The following is a 17,596-nucleotide window of genomic DNA, read 5'->3' on the forward strand; positions in this document are numbered from 1 at the left end:
CGGGTTTATTTACCCCCCCCGGGTTTATTCACCCCCTCCGGGTTATTTAACCCCCCCGGGGATTTATTCACCCCCCCCGGGGTTTATTCCCCCCCCCGGGTTTATTCACCCCCCCCGGGTTTATTCACCCCCCCCGGGTTTATTTACCTCCCCCGGGTTTATTCGCCCCCCCCGGGTTATTTAACCCCCCCGGGGATTTATTCACCCCCCCAGGGGTTTATTCACCCCCCCCCGGGTTTATTTACCCCCCCCGGGTTTATTCACCCCCTCCGGGTTATTTAACCCCCCCGGGGATTTATTCACCCCCCCCGGGGTTTATTCCCCCCCCCGGGTTTATTCACCCCCCCCCGGGTTTATTCACCCCCTCCGGGTTATTTAACCCCCCGGGGATTTATTCACCCCCCCCGGGTTTATTCACCCCCCCCGGGTTTATTCACCCCCCCCGGGTTTATTTACCCCCCCCGGGTTTATTCACCCCCTCCGGGTTATTCACCCCCCCCCGGCGATTTATTCACCCCCCCCGGGGTTTATTCACCCCCCCCGGGTTTATTTACCCCCCCCGGGTTTATTCACCCCCTCCGGGTTATTTAACCCCCCCGGGGATTTATTCACCCCCCCCCGGGGTTTATTCCCCCCCCCGGGTTTATTCACCCCCCCCGGGTTTATTCACCCCCCCCGGGTTTATTTACCTCCCCCGGGTTTATTCGCCCCCCCCGGGTTATTTAACCCCCCCGGGGATTTATTCACCCCCCCAGGGGTTTATTCACCCCCCCCGGGTTTATTTACCCCCCCCGGGTTTATTCACCCCCTCCGGGTTATTTAACCCCCCCCGGGGATTTATTCACCCCCCCAGGGGTTGATTCCCCCCCCAGGTTTATTTACCCCCCCGGGTTTATTCACCCCCTCTGGGTTATTTACCCCCCCGGGGATTTATTCACCCCCCCCAGGGGTTTATTCCCCCCCCCAGGTTTATTTACCCCCCCAGGGGATTTATTCACCCCCCCAGGGGTTTATTCACCCCCCCGGGTTTATTTACCCCCCCGGGTTTATTCACCCCCTCCGGGTTATTTAACCCCCCCCGGGGATTTATTCACCCCCCCAGGGGTTGATTTCCCCCCCCGGGTTTATTTACCCCCTCCGGGTTATTTAACCCCCCCCCCGGGGATTTATTCCCCCCCCTGGTTATTTAACACCCCCCAGGGATTTATTTCCCCCCCCGGGGGGTTATTCCCGCCCCCCCGGGTTTATTCACCCCCCCCGGGGATTTATCCCCCCCCCAGGTGGGTTATTTCCCCCCCTGGGATTTATCCCCCCCCCAGTTCATTAACCCCCCCGAGGCGGGTTATTTCCCCCCCCCGGGTGTTTATTCGCCCCCCGGGTGTTATCGCCCCCCCCCGCGTTATTCACACCCCCCAAGTTTATTTACCCCCCCAGGGGGGTTATTCGCCCCCGCCTGGGTTTATTCCCCCCCCGGGGTTATTCACCCCCCCCAGGGGATTTATTTCCCCCCCCGGGTTTATTCACCCCCTCCGGGTTATTTAACCCCCCCCGGGGATTTATTCACCCCCCCAGGGGTTTATTTTCCCCCCCAGGTTTATTCACCCCCCCAGGGGGTTTATTCCCCCCCCGGGTTTATTCGCCCCCCCCCGGGTTATTTAACCCCCCCGGGGATTTATTCCCCCCCCCGGGTTATTTAACACCCCCCAGGGATTTATTTCCCCCCCGGGGGGGTTATTCCCGCCCCGGGGTTTATTCACCCCCCCCGGAGTTATTCCCCCCCCCGGGTTTATTCACCCCCCCCGGGGATTTATCCCCCCCCCAGGTGGGTTATTTCCCCCCCGAGGTTTATCCCCCCCTGGGTTCATTAACCCCCCCCGAGGCGGGTTATTTCCCCCCCCCGGGTGTTTATTTGCCCCCCCGGGTGTTATCGCCCCCCCCCGCGTTATTCACACCCCCCAAGTTTATTTACCCCCCCAGGGGGGTTATTCGCCCCCCCCCCGGGTTTATTCCCCCCCCGGGTTTATTCCCCCCCCGGGGTTATTCACCCCCCCCAGGGGATTTATTCCCCCCCCCCGGGTTTATTCACCCCCTCCGGGTTATTTAACCCCCCCCGGGGATTTATTCACCCCCCCAGGGGTTTATTTCCCCCCCCAGGTTTATTTACCCCCCCGGGTTTATTCACCCCCTCCGGGTTATTTAACCCCCCCGGGGATTTATTCACACCCCCCCCGGGTTTATTCACCCCCCCCAGGTTTATTTACCCCCCCCGGGGTTATTCACCCCCCCAGGGGATTTATTTCCCCCCCCCGGGTTTATTTGCCCCCCCGGGTTTATTTCCCCCCCCCGGGTGTTTATTCGCCCCCCCGGGTGTTATTGCCCCCCCCCGGGGTTATTCACCCCCCCCCCCCCGGGCGGCTCCCGGCGCCGCGGGGCAGAACCGGAGCCGGCCCCGCCCGGGGGGGAGGGGCCCTATGGGGGCCATAGGGGCCGGGGGGGGGGCCATAGGGACTGGGGGGGCAGTGGGGGGGCTATAGCGGCTGGAGGACGGTGCGGGAGGGCTATAAGGGATGGGGAGGGGGGCGGTGGGGGGGCTATAGGGGCTGGAGGCTGGGGGCAGCTATAGGGGCCTGAGGGGGAAGGGAGGGGCTGTATGGGGGCCATAGGGGCTGGGGGGGGAGCAAGGGGGGCCATAGGGACCAAGGGGTGCCTGGGGGGCTATAGGGACCTGGGGGGGGGAGAGGACAGTATGGGGGCCATAGGGGCTGGGGGGGCTATAGAGGCCAAGGGTTGGCAGGGGGGCTATAAGGGCCAGGGAGGGGGGTGGTGGGGTCTATAGGGGCCAGGGACCAGTGGAGGGGGGGCTATAGCAGCTGGGGGGGGACAGTATGGGGGCTATAGGGACCAGGCAGGGACGGTATGGGCGTTATAGGGCCTGGGTGGGGGCGGTGGGGGGGGCTATAGGGCCCAGGGAGGGGAGGAGGGCAGTGGGGGGGGGGGCTATAGGGGCCGGAGGATGGCTTGGGGGGGGGCTATAGTGGCCAGGCGGGGGAGGGGGGCAGTGGGGGGGGCTATAGGGGCTGGAGGATGGCAGGGAGGCTATAGGGGCGGGGGGGGAGACAGTGTGGGGGCTGTAGGGGCTGGGGGGAGGGGCTATAGGGGCTGGAAAGGGCAGGGAGGAGGGTATGGGGGGCTATAGGGCCCAAAGGGGGGTGCTGTGGGGGTGGGGAAGGGGGTATGGGGGCTATAGAGGCCGTGGGGGTGGGGAGGACAGTATGGGGACTATGGAGGTCGGGGTGGCAGTGGGGGAGGGGGGCATGGGGGCTGTAGGGGCCATGGGGGGGCTGAGGGGATGAGGAGAGAGGTATAGGGGCTATAGGTGCAGGGAGGGCCTGTGGGGGGGAGGAGGGGGGTATGGGGGCTATAGAGCCTGAGGAGGAGGGATATGGGGGGGTATGGGGGCTATAGGGGCAAAGGGGGGAGATGTGGGGGTGGGGAGGGTGGTATGAGGGCTATAGGAGGCAAGGGGGGGGCCTGTGTGGTTGGGGAGGTATGGCAGCTATAGGGACTGTGTGGGGGCTATGGGGGTGGGGGAGGGGGCATGGGCGCTATAGGGGCCAAGGGGGGAGATGTGGGGATTGGGAGGGGGGTATGGGGACTATAGGGGCTGGGGGGGGGTTGTATGGGGGCTATGCAGGCTGGGGGGGGGGCTGTGGGAGTGGGGTGGGGTATATGAGGCTTTAGGGGCCCGGGGAGGGGCTGTAGGGGTGCGGAGGGGGGTGTAGGAGCTATAGGGCCCAAGAGGGGGAAATGTGGGTCTGGGGAGGGGGTTATAGGGGCCATGGGGTCAATAGGGGCCGAGGGGGGGGCTAGGAGGGTGGCAAGGGGGGTATGGGGGCTATAAGGGCCGGGGGGGGGCTATGAGGGTGACAAGGGGGTTATGGGGGCCATAGGGGCCAAGGGGGGGGCTAAGAGGGTGGCAGGGGGGGTATGGGGGCTATAGGGGCCAAGGAGGGGGCTCTGAGGGTGGAGTATGGAGCTATAGGGGCCAAGGAGGGGGCTAGAAAGGTGGTGAGGGGAGTATAGGCTCTATAGGGGCTGGGGGGGGCTATGAGGGTGACAAGGGGGTTATGGGGGCCATAGGGGCCAAGGGGGGGCTAGGAGGGTGGCGAGGGGGGTATGGGGGCTATAGGGGCCAAGGAGGGGGCTCTGAGGGTGGAGTATGGGGCTATAGGGGCCAAGGAGGGGCTAGGAGGGTGGCGAAGGGGGTATGGGGGCTATAGGGGCCGAGGAGGGGGCTCTGAGGGTGGAGTATGGGGCTATAGGGGCCAAGGAGGGGCTAGGAGGGTGGCGAGGGGGGTATGGGGGCTATAGGGGCCGAGGGGGGGCTAGAAAGGTGGTGAGGGGGGTATAGGAACTATAGGGGCCAGGGGTGGCTATAGGGCAGGGGACCTATAGGGGCCACAGGGCTGGGGGGGGCGGAACTATGGACCTATAGGGCCCATAGGGGCCCCAGGGCTGGGGGGGGCAGGAGCTACGGCCCTATAGGGCCTATAGGTGCCCCAGGGCCGCGCCGGCCCCCCCCAGGCCCGTGAATCCCCTCAGGGCGGCGGCGCCGCTGGCGGCCATTTTCCCTCCCCCCCCCCGCCCACGTCTTCCCGCCTCGCCGTTGCTAGGCGACCGGCGCCGCCATTTTGCGCGCCCTGCCCGCCCCGGCGGCGCGCATGCGCCACGCGCCGCTCCTTTCCCCCCCCCCCTCCCCTCCGCACGCGGGCGCGGCGGCGCGCTGCCATTGGGCGGCGGGAGGGGCGGGGCGCGCTGCCATTGGGCGGCGGCGGCGCGGGGGGCGGGGCGGGGCGGCGGCGGGCGCCTCGTTCAAACGGTCGCGGCGGCGGCGCGATGGCGGCGGCAGGTCGCGGCGGCGGCGCCCGGGGGTGGGGGGGGGAAGACGGGGAGCGGGACGGGGGTGGCCCCGGGGGGGGGGGTGGCCCTGGGAGGGGACAAGCCCTGAGGGGACAAATGCTGGGGGGGGCGACGGGGGGGGGAACAACCCTTGGGGGGGGACAAGCCCTGGGGGGGGGGACAGCCCCGGAGGGGGGTCACAAGGGAGGGGACAAGCCCTGAGGGCGGGTGACAAGGAGGGGGACAAGTCCTGGGGGGAGGGGACAAGGAGGGGGAAGCCCCGGGTGGGGGGGACAAGCCCTGAGGGGGGAAAATGCCTTGGGGGGGGTGACAAGGGGGGTGACAAGCCCCAAAGGGGGGGACACAAGCCTTGGGGGGGTGACAAGGGAGGGGACAAGCGCTGAGGGGGGTGACAAGAGAGGGGACAAGCCCTGAGGGGGGTGACAAGGGGGAAGAAGCCCTGGGGGGGGAGACAAGCCCTGGGGGGGAGAACAAGCCCTGGGGGAGGGTGACAAGGGGGGGACAAGCCCTTGGGGGGGGACAAGCCCTGGGGGGGGACAAGGAGGGGGAAGCCCCGGGTGGGGGGGACAAGCCCTGAGGGGGGGGAAATGCCTTGGGGGGTTGGCAAGGGGGGTGACACAAGCCTTGGGGGGGTGACAAGGGAGGGGACAAGCCCTGAGGGGGGTGGCAAGGGGGAAGAAGCTCTTGGGGGGGGGACAAGCCCTGGGGGAGGGTGACAAGGGGGGGACAAGCTCTTGGGGGGGGGACCAGGTGGGGGGACAAGCCCCAAGGGGGAGTGACAACCCCTGAGAGGGGGACAAGGGAGGTGACAAGCCCTGAGGGGGGGGGACAGGCCTGAGGGGGGTGACAAGGCAGGTGACAAGCCCTGAGGGGGGGGACAGGCCTGAGGCGGGTGACAAGGCGGGTGACAAGCCCTGAGGGGGGTGACAAGGGAGGTGACAACCCCTGAGGGGGGGTGACAACCCCTGAGGGGGGGGTGACAACCCGAGGGGGGGTGACAAGCCCTGAGGGGGGGGACAAGAGGGGGGACACCCCCAAGGGCCACACACCGGGGCTAACCGTGGGGGGGGGCTGTCACCCGCACCCACAGGCGACAGCACCCATGGGTGCCGGGGGCACCGGGTGCAGGTGTGCGTGCGGCTGCGGCCCGGCGCCGCCGGCGAGGAGCCCCGGGTGCTGCCCGTGGACGCCCGCACCCTCCGCCTCCTCCACGGCCCCGGCGCCACCGAGTACCGGTAAAACAGGGTGACAAAGGCGCCGGGTGACACCCATGGGTGCCCCCCGCGTCACCCTTGTCGCCGGTTGTAGCTTCGACGCCGTCTACGGCCCCGGCGCCTCGCAGAGCGACGTCTACCTGGGCTCCGTGCGCCCGTTGTTGTCCCACCTGGCGCAGGGCCGCAACGTCACCGTCCTCGCCTACGGGCCCAGCGCCGCCGGTGAGTCCCCCCCCCGCCGCACGACAGCACCCATGGGTGCCCCAGCACCCTGAGCACCCCGTTTGCGTCCCCAGGGAAGACCTACACCATGCTGGGCAGCGCCGAGGAGCCGGGCGTCATCCCCCGGGCCGTGCGGGACCTGCTGGGGCTGGCGGGGCCCTGTGCCACTGTCACCGCGTCCTACCTGGAGATCTACCAGGAGCGGGTGAGGCGGGGGCACCCATGGGTGCTGCGCGGCGGGGGGTGCCACCACCCACCCTTTCTTTCCCACCCAAATCTGGGTGTTTTTGCCTCAGGGTGACGCCCAGCGGGTGCCACCTCCCCGTCAGCCATTTTGTCCTCCTCAAATCTGGGTGTTTTCACCTCAGGTTGACGCCCAGTGGGTGCTGCCACCCATCACCCTTCGTTTCCCACCCAAATCTGGATATTTTTGCTTCAGGGTGCCACCCAGCGGGTGCCACCGCCCCATCAGCCATTTTGTCCCCTCAAAGCTGGGTGTTTTTACCTCAGGGTGACGCCCAGCGGGTGCCACCACCCCGTCAGCCATTTTGTTTCGCTCAAATCTGGGTGTTTTCACTTCAGGGTGACGCCCAGTGGGTGTTACCACCCCATCAGCCATTTTGTCTCCTCAGATCTGAGTGTTTTTGTCTCAGGGTGACACCCAGTTGGTGCCACCACCCTGTCAGCCATTTTGTCCCCCTTAAATCTGGGTGTTTTTACCTCAGGACGACACCCAGTGGGTGCTGCCACCCATCACCCTTCGTTTCCCCCCAAATCCAGGCTGTTTTCACCTCAGAGTGACACCCAGTGGGTGCCACCACCCTGTCAGCCATTTTGTCCCCCCAAATCTGTGCTTTTTCCACCCCGTCAGCCATTTTGTCCCCCTCAAATCTAGGTGTTTTCATCTCAGGGTGACACCCAGTGGGTGCTGCCACCCATCACCCTTCGTTTCCCATTTGAATCTGGGTGTTTTCACCTCAGGGTGACGCCCAGCGGGTGCCACCACCCTGTCAGCCATTTTGTCCCCCTCAAATCTGGGTGTTTTTACCTCAGGGTGACACCCAGCAGGTGCCACCACCCCATCAGCCATTTTGTCCCCCCAACCCGCACGTTTTCCACCCCGTCGGCCATTTTGTCCCCCCAAATCTGTGCGTTTTCCACCCTATCGGCCATTTTGTCCCCCAAACCCACACGTTTTCCACCCCGTCGGCCATTTTGTCCCCCAAACCTGTGTGTTTTCACCCCATCAGCCATTTTGTCCCCCAAACCCACACGTTTTCCACCCTGTCAGCCATTTTGTCCCCCAAATCCGTGCTTTTTCCACCCTGTCGGCCATTTTGTCCCCCAAACCTGCGCATTTTCCACCCCGTCGGCCATTTTGTCCCCCAAACCTGCGCATTTTCCACCCCGTCAGCCATTTTGTCCCCCCAACCCGCACGTTTTCCACCCCGTTGGCCATTTTGTCCCCCAAACCCACATGTTTTCCACCCTGTCAGCCATTGTGTCCCCCCAAACCCGTGCGTTTCTGCCCCGGGTGACCCCACAGCAGGTGCCACCATCTTGTCAGCCATTTTGTCCCCCAAATCCGTGCTTTTTCCACCCTGTCAACCATTTTGTCCCCCCAACCCGTGCGTTTTCCACCCCATCAGCCATTTGTCCCCCCAACCCACACGTTTTCCACCCTGTCGGCCATTTTGTCCCCCAAACCCGCGCGTTCCCACCCCGGCTGACCCCGTCCCCCACCCCGCGCAGCTCGTGGACCTGTTCGCCCCGCCGGGCCCCCCGCTACGCCTCCGCGACACCTCCCCGCCGGCGGTGCCGGGCTTGACCGAGGTGCCCGTGCGCGACGCCGCCGCCTTCGAGCGCCTCTTCGTCCCCGCCGCCCGCCGCCGCCGCCGCGCCGCCGCCACCCGCCTCAACGCCGCCTCCAGCCGGGGCCACGCGTTGCTGCTGCTCCGCCTGCGCCCCCCCGGCGTCACCTTGCTGCTGGGGGACCTGGCGGGCGCCGAGGACAACCGGCGCACGGGCAACGCCGGCCGGCGCCGCCTGCGCGAGAGCGGTGCCATCAACGCCTCCCTGGGGGCCTTGCGGCGGGTGGTGGCCGCCCTGGCGCGGGGTGACGGCCGCCGGCGGCGTCACCCGGTGCCGTACCGCGACAGTAAGTTGACGCGGGCGCTGCGCGACGCCCTGGGCGGCTCGGCCCGCGCTCTGCTGCTGGCCGCCGTGGCGCCGGGGCCCCGCGAGGCCGCCGCCGCTCGCGCCGCCCTCGACTTTGCCGCCGCTGCCGCCGGCGTCGTCAACCGCGACGTGGTGGTGGCTGCACCGCCGGAGCCACCGTCGGAGCCGGAGCCGGGTGACGGGGAGCAGGGTGAGGCCAAACGGGGACGTTGGGTGACGTTGGGGGACGTTGGGGGACATTGGGGACCACAGTGAGGCCAAGGGGGGGCGTTGGGGACCAGGGTGAGGTCACCGGGGGGACGTTGGGGGATGTTGGGGACAAGGGTGAGGCCAAGGGGAGACGTTGGGGACCAGGGTGAGGCCAAGGGGAGACGTTGGGGACCATGGTGAGGCCAAGTGGGGACATTGGGGGACATTGAGGACAGGGATGAGGCCAAGGGGGGACGTTGCGGGACATTGGGGACAAGGATGAGGCCACCAGGAGGATGTTGGGGGACATTGGGGACCAGGGTGAGGCCAAGGGGAGGACATTGGGGACCACAGTGAGGCCAAGGGGAGACGCTGGGGACCAGGGTGAGGCCGAGCGGGGACATTGGGGGACGTTGGGGACCACAGTGAGGCCAAGGGGAGACGCTGGGGACCAGGGTGAGGCCAAGGGGGGACGTTGGAGACCAGGGGACATTGGGGACCAGGGTGAGGCCACTGGGGAGACATTGGGAGATGTTGGGAGACATTGGGCGATGTTGGGGACAAGGATGAGGCGGGGGGGACACGTTGGGGGACATTGGGGACCAGGGTGAGGCCAAGGGGGATGTTGGGGACCAGGGTGAGGTCACCAGGGGGATGTTTGGAGATGTTGGGGGACGTTGGGGGACATTGGGGACCAGGATGAGGCCAAGCGAGGACATTGGGAGATGTTGGGGGACGTTGGGGACCGGGGTGAGGCCAAAGGGGGACATTGGGGACCCGGTGAGGACAGGGGGGCGCCGGGGACCTGTGGGGGTGACAAGGAGGGACATTGGGGACATGGGGGGACACTGGGGACACAGAGGGGACACTGGGGGGACATTGGGGTCCCCTCACCCCCTCGCTCCCTCCGCAGGTGCCGCTGACGTCCCCGACACCCCGCAGGCCGGGTAGGCACCCATGGGTGGGGGGCCTGGGGGGTCCCCGGGGTGTCCCCAGGGTGCCCGAGGGGGGTTCCTAGGGTGGCACAGGGCCCCCAGAGTGTCCTCGAGGGTCCCTAGAGTGTCACAGGGTCCCCAGGGTGCTCCGGGGGGGTCCCTAGGGTGGCACAGGGTCCCCAGGGCGTCCCAGGGTGCTCTGGGGGGTCTCTAGGGTGTCAGAGGGTCCCCAGGGTGTCCCAGGGTGCCCTGGGGGGTCCCTAGGGTGGCAGAGGATCCCTGGGGGGGTCCCTAGGGTGGCGCAGGGTCCCCAGGGTGTCCCAGGGTGCCCTGGGGGGTCCCTAGGGTGGCAGAGGACCCCTGGGGGGGTCCCTAGGGTGGCGCAGGGTCCCCAGGGTGTCCCCATGGTGCCGGGGGGGGTCCCCAGGGTGTCCCCAGGATGCCCGGGGGGTCCCTAGGGTGTCCTGGGGTCTCTGGGGTGTCCCCAGGGTGCCTGGGGTGTTCTCTAGGGTGGCACGGGGTGCCCGGGGGGGTCCTGGGGGGTCCCTAGGGTGTCCTGGGGTCCCCGGGGTGCTTTGGGGGGTCCCTAGGGTGGCACAGGGTGCCCTGGGAGGTCCCCGGCTAACGGGTGCCCCCCCGCCGTGTCCCCAGGGCGCCGGCGTCCCCCTCGCTGCTGCGCCGCCTCGACGACGCCCAGGAGCTGCTGGAGGTGAGCGCTGGCACCCGCGGGCGACGGGGACACCCATGGGTGCTGGGGACACCCGCAGGGGACCAGGGACACCCTCGGGTGCTGGGGACACCCACCGGGTGCATGTGACACCCGCGGGCGAGGGGGACACCCATGGGTGCTGGGGACACCCACAGGTGCTGGTGACATCCACTGAGTGTTGGTGACACCCACGGGGGACCAGGGACACCCACGGGTGCCAGTGATACCCGTGGGGGACCAGGGACACCCGTGGGTGCCGTGACACCCACCAGGTACCGGTGACACCAGTGGGTGGACAAATGATACCTGCCGGGTGGCAGTGACACCCATGGGTGACAAGGGACACCCACTGGGTGCTGGTGACACCCACTGGGTGCCAGTGACACCCCTGGAGGGACAAGTGACACTCTCTGGGTGCCAGTGACACCCACCGGGCACTGGCAACACCCATGGGGGGACAAGTGACACCCACTGGGTGCCAGTGACACCCCTGGAGGGACAAGTGACACCCACCGGCTGCCGGTGACACCCATGGGTGCTCCCCTGCTCCTCCGCAGAAGCTGAAGGCCCGGCACCCGCCCACGCCGGCGGCACCCCGGGGGGCTCCCGGCACCCCGCCCCCCTCCCCGCCCCAGGGCCCAGGCGTCCGGGTGTCCCCGGCCGAGGCGCCCGTGGTGCTGCTGCGCAGGAAGGTGGGTGCTGGCGGCGGCGGGGGGCACCCATGGGTGCTGGGGGGGCACCATGGGTGGTGGTGGGGGCACCCGTGGGTGCTGGGGGGGCACCATGGGTGATGGTGGGCACCCAAGGGTGGTGGTGGGGGCAGCCATGTTTGGGGGGTCACTCGTGGGTGCTGGTGGGGGGCACCCATGGGTCCTGGGGACAGCCGGGGTGCTAGTGGGGGGCACCCATGGGCACTGGGGACACCCAGGGGTGCTGGTGGAGACCCACGGGTGCTGGTGGGGGGCACCCACAGGTGGTGGGGGGGCCCCATGGGCACTGGGGACACCCGTGGGTGCTGGTTGGGGTCACCTGTGGGCACTGGGGACACCCAGGAGCGGTGGTGGGGGGCACCCATGGGTGCTGGTGGGGACCCATGGCTGGTGGGGGGGGCCCCCATGGGCACTGGGGACACCCTTGGGTGCTGGTGGGGACCTACGGGTGCTGGTTGGGGACACCTGTGGGTGGGGGGACCCATGGGTGCTGGTGGGGGGGCACCTGTGGGCCCTGGGGACACCCATGGGTGCTGGTGGGGACCCACAGGTGCTGGTTGGGGTCACCTGTGGGTGTTGGGGGGCCCCCATGGGCACTAGGGACACCCATGGGTGCTGGTTGGGGTCACCTGTGGGCACTGGGGACACCCAGGAGCGGTGGTGGGGGGCACCCATGGGTGCTGGTGGGAACCCATGGCTGGTGGGGGGGGCCCCCATGGGCACTGGGGACACCCATGGGTGCTGGTGGGGATCACCTGTGGGTGGGGGGACCCGTGGGTGCTGGTGGGGGGGCACCTATGGGCACTGGGGACACCCATGGGTGCTGGTGGGGACCTACAGGTGCTGGTTGGGGACACCCATGGGTGTTGGGGGGCCCCCATGGGCACTGGGGACACCCATGGGTGCTGGTGGGGACCCACAGGTGCTGGTTGGGGTCACCTGTGGGCACTGGGGACACTCATGGGTGCTGGTGGGGACCCATGGGTGCTGGGGGGGGCACCTATGGGCCCTGGGGACACCCATGGGTGCTGGTGGGGACCCATGGGTGCTGGTGGGGGGGCACCTATGGGCCCTGGGGACACCCATGGGTGCTGGGGGGGGGTCACCTGTGGGTGGGGGCCCCCGTGGGTGCCGGGTAGCACCCATGGGTGCCACCACGGTGTCCCCGCAGGGCGGGGGGGGCTGGGAGGCGCGGCGTCGCCCCGAGCTGCTGGCGGCCGCCGGGCGCCGGGTGCTGCGGGGGCTCAACGGGGACCCGGGGGCCCTGCGGCGGGTGGGCACCCGCCGGGCCCGGCGCCTCCTGGCCTGGCGCCGCCACCGCGGCCCCTTCGCCCGCGTGAGTGTCACCCGCGCGTGTCCCCCCGCGTCACCCCGCGTCACCCTACGTCGCCCCATGGGTTCCCTCGCGCACCCGTCACCTCCCCTGGTGGCACCCGTGGGTCCCTGCCACCTCCCTGTGTCACCTAAGTGTCACCTCTGGGTCCCCTGTCACCCCCCCATGTCACCTAGTGACACCCATGGGTCTCCTGTCACCCCCCCCGTGCCACCCATGGGACCCTCATAACCCCCCCGGGTCACCCCAGTGTCACCCTTGGGTCTCCTGTCACCCCCCCATGTCACCTAGTGCCACCCCTGGGTCCCCATCACCCCCCTTGTGTCACCCCTGGGTCCCCTGACACCCCCCAGGTCACCTCAGTGTCACCCTTGGGTCTCCTGTCACCCCCCCATGTCACCTAGTGCCATGTGGGTTCCTGTCACCCCCCAGTGTCACCCAGTGTCACCCCTGGGTCTCCCATCACCCCCCAGTGCCACTCCTGGGCTCCCATCACCCCCCCGTCACCCAGTGTCACCTCTGGGTCCCCGTCACCCTCCCAGTGCCACCCTTGGGTCTCCATCACCCCCCAGTGCCACTCCTGGGCTCCCGTCACCCCCCCGTCACCCAGTGTCACCTATGGGTCCCCCGTCACCCCCCAGTGCCACCCCTGGGTCTCCTGTCCCCCCCTAGTGCCACCCCTGGGTCCCCGTCACACCCTCCGGGTCCCTGTCCCCCTTGTCCTCCCCCCTTTCCACCCCCGGGTGCCCCCCCGACCCCCGTGTCACCCGCGGGTGGCCCCGGCGTTGTCCCCGCAGCTGGAGGACCTGGCGGAGGTGCCCGGCTTCAGCGCCGCCACCGTGGCCGCCCTGCTCGAGGTGAGCGCCCGCCCCGCGGGGGGGGGGGGGGGACACGCGGGGAACACCCTGGTGACACCCAGGGACACCCTGGTGACATGCGTCCCCTCCCCCCAGGCCAACCTGCCCGAAGCCCTGGAGTCTCCCGAGAGCCAATAAAGAGTCGCCCCCGCCCGGACGCCTGGGCCCTCTGTGGTGTTTTTTTTGGGGGGGAACCATAGAGAGCGGGGTGAAGAGGCACCAGAGGGGCCACGTGCTGGGGACCATAGAGAGGGAGCCACGGGGGGACCATAGAGATGGGGGCAGTTGCAGGCGGCCCTGTGGTCATAGAGGGCTGGAGGGGGGATGCCAGAGTGTCCCTCTGCCAGGAGGCCATAGAGATGTGCTGGAGCCTGGTCTAGAGGAGCCATGTGACCATAGAGACAGAGCAGAGGGTGTCCCAGAGGGTCGCTCCTCCAGGTGACCATAGAAATGCGCTGGAGCCTGGTCTAGAGGAGCCACCTCACCATAGAGATGAGACACAGAGGGTGACCCAGATGGTCGCTCCTCCAGTGACCATAGAGTTGCTCTGGAGGCTGGTGCAGAGGAGCCATCTGGCCATAGAGATGGAGGTGAGTGTGCTCCAGACAGTCATGCCTCTAGGCGACCATAGAGACGCGCTGGAGGCCGGTCCAGAGGAGCCATCTGACCATAGAGATGGAGTAGACTGTGTCCCAGATGGTCACTCCTCCAGGTGATCATAGAGACACAGAGGAGGCTGGTCTAGAGGAGCCATCTGACCATAGAGATGCGGTGGAATGTGTCCCAGATGGTCACTCCTCCAGGCGACCATAGAGTCGCTCCGGAGGCCGGCCCAGAGGAGCCATCTGACCATAGAGACAGAGCACAGGATGTCCCAGACGGTCGCTCCTCCAGGCGACCATAGACACGTTCTGGAGGCCAGTCCAGAGGAGCCATCTGACCATAGAGACAGGGGGCAGAGGATGTCCCAGACGGTCGCTCCTCCAGGTGACCATAGAGACATGCTGGAGGCTGGCCCAGAGGAACCATCTGACCATAGAGATGAGGTGGAGGGTGTCCCAGACGGTCGCTCCTCCAGGAAACCATAGAGACGTTCCGGAGGCCAGTCCAGAGGAGCCATCTGACCATAGAGACAGGGGCCGAGTGTGTCCCAGACTCACTCTTCCAGGCGGCCATAGAGACACGCTGGAGGTTGGTCTAGACGAGCCATCTGACCATAGAGATGGGGCAAAGGGTGTCCCAGGCGGCCGCTCCTCCAGGCGACCACGGAGCTGCGGCGGCAGCACCCAGCCCGCCCCTCCCGCCGCGGCCACTCTGGCCCGCGCTCTCGGTGGCCGGGAGGGGGCGGGGCCTCGGGTGGGCGTTATGCAAATGAGGGGGCGGGACCCTTGGGGAATCAAGTTGCTCCCGGACACCTGGGCACTCGGACGCCTGGGCCCCTCAGAGAACTGAGTCACTCCCGGACGCCTGGGCCCCCCGGACACCTGGGCCCCTCCAGAGAGGGAGCGAGGGGCTGGGACAGAGCCCGGACGCCTGGGCCCCTGGGCTGGGGGTCAGGACGCACCCAGGAGCTGAGCCCTCCCCGGTGCGTGCGGGGCCCAGGCGTCCGGGCACCCCCCTCCCCCCAGTGCAGTCCCCGCTTCTCTCTGCGCAGAGGGCCCAGGCGTCCGGGAACAGCCCAATTCCCTGAGGGGCCCAGGCGTCCGAGTGCCCAGGGCATCCGGGAGTGACCCTGTCCTTCGAGGGGCCCAGGCGTCCGAGGGGCCCAGGCATCCGGGGCCGTGGGGGGACCCAGGGGTCGGAGGGGCCCAGGTGTCCGGAGAGGCGGCTGCACAGGGGCACCCGGACGCCTGGGCCCTCTGCGAGCGGGAATGGGAGGCAGCATCCCCGGACGCCTGGGCCCCCCCGGCTGCCTGGGCCCTTTGGGAACGTCCGAATTCGGATGCCCCGGACGCCTGGGCCCCTCATTGAATTGGGAGCCCGGACGCCTGGGCCCCTGGGAGAATCAAGTCACTCCCGGACGCCTGGGCCCCTTGGACGCCCCCAGACCCTGGGTCACTCCCCTCCTCTTGTTCACAGAGGGCCCAGGCGTCCCGGTGCCCCCGTGCAGCCGCCTCTCTGGACGCCTGGGCCCCTCGGATGCCTGGGCCCCTCGCACACGGGCTGAAGGGGGTCGGCTTGGGGTGGCAGCCGGACGTCTGGGCCCCTCATGTATGGTGGGGGGGGCGGGGGCCTGGGCTCCCCCAGACACCTGGGTCCCTTCGACGGCCCCAGTCCCCCCCCCCCAAGTCCGAGGGGCCCAGGCGTCCGAGGGGCCCAGGCGTCCGGGACGCCCAGACGTCCAGGCGCCCCCTGAGCCATGGACAGGGCGGCCCGGACGCCTGGGCCCCTCGAGCACTTCTGCTGCCTGAGACGCCCCCGGACGCCTGGGCCCCTTCCGGACGCCTGGGCCCCTCAGTGAATTGCTTCGCCCCGGACGCCTGGGCCCCTTGGAGATTTAGGTCTCTCCGGATGCCTGGGCCCCTCGAGCTCCTGGGCCCCGCCGGACGCCTGGGCCCTCCAGAGAGGGAGCAAAGGGCTGGGCATGGAGCCCGGACGCCTGGGCCCTCTGCCCGCGGGGGGAGGGGTGGCCACTGTTGGAGGGCGCCCGGACGCCTGGGCCCCCCGTACATGGGGGCGGGGGGGGGGGGCTGGGGCCATGGGGAGGGGTCTGGCGTCAAGGAAAGGGCCCAGGCGTCCGGGGAAGGGCCCAGGCGTCCGGGAGTGACTTGATTCTCCCAGGGGCCCAGGTGTCCGAGGGGCCCCATTCTCTCAGGGGCCCAGGCGTCCGGGGTGACCCCCGTCTATGAGGGGCCCAGGCGTCCGGGGCAAAGCTAGTTCTCCGAGGGGCCCAGGCGTCCGGGTGCCCCCACGCGGCCGCCTCTCCGGACTCCTGGGTCCCCCGGACGCCTGGGCCCCTCACGAAGGAGCGGGGGGGGTCAGGTGGGGAGCGACTCCAGGACGCCTGGGCCCCTTGGCCGTGGGGAGGGGAGCAGCTAGTGGGGGGTGCCCGGATGCCTGGGCCCCTCGGACGCCTGGGCCCACTCTAAACGAGGGGAGGGGAGTGACCTGGGGGTGTCTGAGGGGCCCAGGCGTCCGGGCTCTGTCCTCAGCGGCCCTTCCCATAACCCATGACCCAGGGGCCCAGGCGTCCGGGAGCTACCGGATCCTCTGAGGGGCCCAGGCATCCCGGGCCCAGCCAAGTCTCTGAGGGGCCCAGGTGTCCGGGGAGACACAAGTCACCATGGGGCCCAGGCGTCCGGGGCACCCGAAGGGCCCAGGCGTCCGGGCTCCATCCCCAGGCCCTCGCTCCCTCTCTGGAGGGCCCAGGCGTCCGGGGGGCCCAGGCAGCCGAGGGGCCCAGGTGTCCGGGCATGCAGCAGCATTCAGGGGCCCAGGTGTCCGGCTCACCCCCCCCACAACTGCCCCCAAGGCCCCCCCGGACGCCTGGGCCCCTCCAGAGAGGGAGCGAGGGGCTGGGACAGAGCCCGGACGCCTGGGCCCCTGGGCTGGGGGTCAGGACGCACCCAGGAGCTGAGCCCTCCCCGGTGCGTGCGGGGCCCAGGCGTCCGGGCACCCCCCTCCCCCCAGTGCAGTCCCCGCTTCTCTCTGCGCAAAGGGCCCAGGCGTCCGGGAACAGCCCAGTTCCCTGAGGGGCCCAGGCGTCCGAGTGCCCAGGGCATCCGGCAGTGACCCCGTCCTTCGAGGGGCCCAGGAGTCCGAGGGGCCCAGGCGTCCGGGACGCCCCCTGAGCCATGGACAGGGCGGCCCGGACGCCTGGGCCCCTCGAGCGCCTCTGCTGCCTGAGACGCCCCCGGACGCCTGGGCCCCTCCCGGATGCCTGGGCCCCTCAGAGAACTGATTCAGTCACTCCTGGACATCTGGGTCCCCGGGACGCCTGGGCCCCTGGGACATGAGGTGAGGTGGGGTTCGGTTTGGGGGGGCGCCCGGACACCTGGGCCCTTTCCCGGACGCCTGGGCCCCTTGGCAGAACTGGAGCAGCCCTAGACACCTGGGCCCCTCGGACGCCTGGGCCCCTGGGAGAATCCAGTCACTCCCGGACGCCTGGGCCCCTCACGCACGGCGGGGGGGGGGCAGCGCTTTGGCTGTGTTGTCTGAGGGGCCCAGGCATCCGGGGACACTCGAGGGACCGGAGGGCGCAGAGGGGCCCAGGCGTCCGGGCCCCCCCAATAGCTCCTCCACTCCCCCCCCCCACACACAGGGGGCCCAGGTGTCCGGGCGCCCACCCCCCATTGCCCCCTGCATGGAGGGGCCCAGGCGTCCGGGGGA

The 17,596-nt window shown here is 68.8% G+C and overlaps 1 protein-coding gene across 1 annotated transcript; it reads left to right on the top strand.

Moving 5' to 3' along the window:
- The first annotated feature begins 4,826 nt into the window (after positions 1-4,826).
- On the top strand, positions 4,827-13,424 carry KIF22 (kinesin family member 22). The gene is made up of 11 exons (XM_064499489.1): positions 4,827-4,909; positions 6,011-6,155; positions 6,229-6,356; positions 6,431-6,561; positions 8,109-8,724; positions 9,637-9,670; positions 10,310-10,367; positions 10,925-11,059; positions 12,249-12,413; positions 13,208-13,267; positions 13,364-13,424. Exons 1-11 carry the CDS (start codon positions 4,897-4,899, stop codon positions 13,403-13,405), a joined length of 1,527 nt encoding a protein of 508 aa, XP_064355559.1. The 5' UTR covers positions 4,827-4,896; the 3' UTR covers positions 13,406-13,424.
- Positions 13,425-17,596: the final 4,172 nt, after the last annotated feature.

This window comes from Dromaius novaehollandiae, chromosome 30 (genome assembly GCF_036370855.1).
Source record: "Dromaius novaehollandiae isolate bDroNov1 chromosome 30, bDroNov1.hap1, whole genome shotgun sequence".
Taxonomy (NCBI): domain Eukaryota; kingdom Metazoa; phylum Chordata; class Aves; order Casuariiformes; family Dromaiidae; genus Dromaius; species Dromaius novaehollandiae.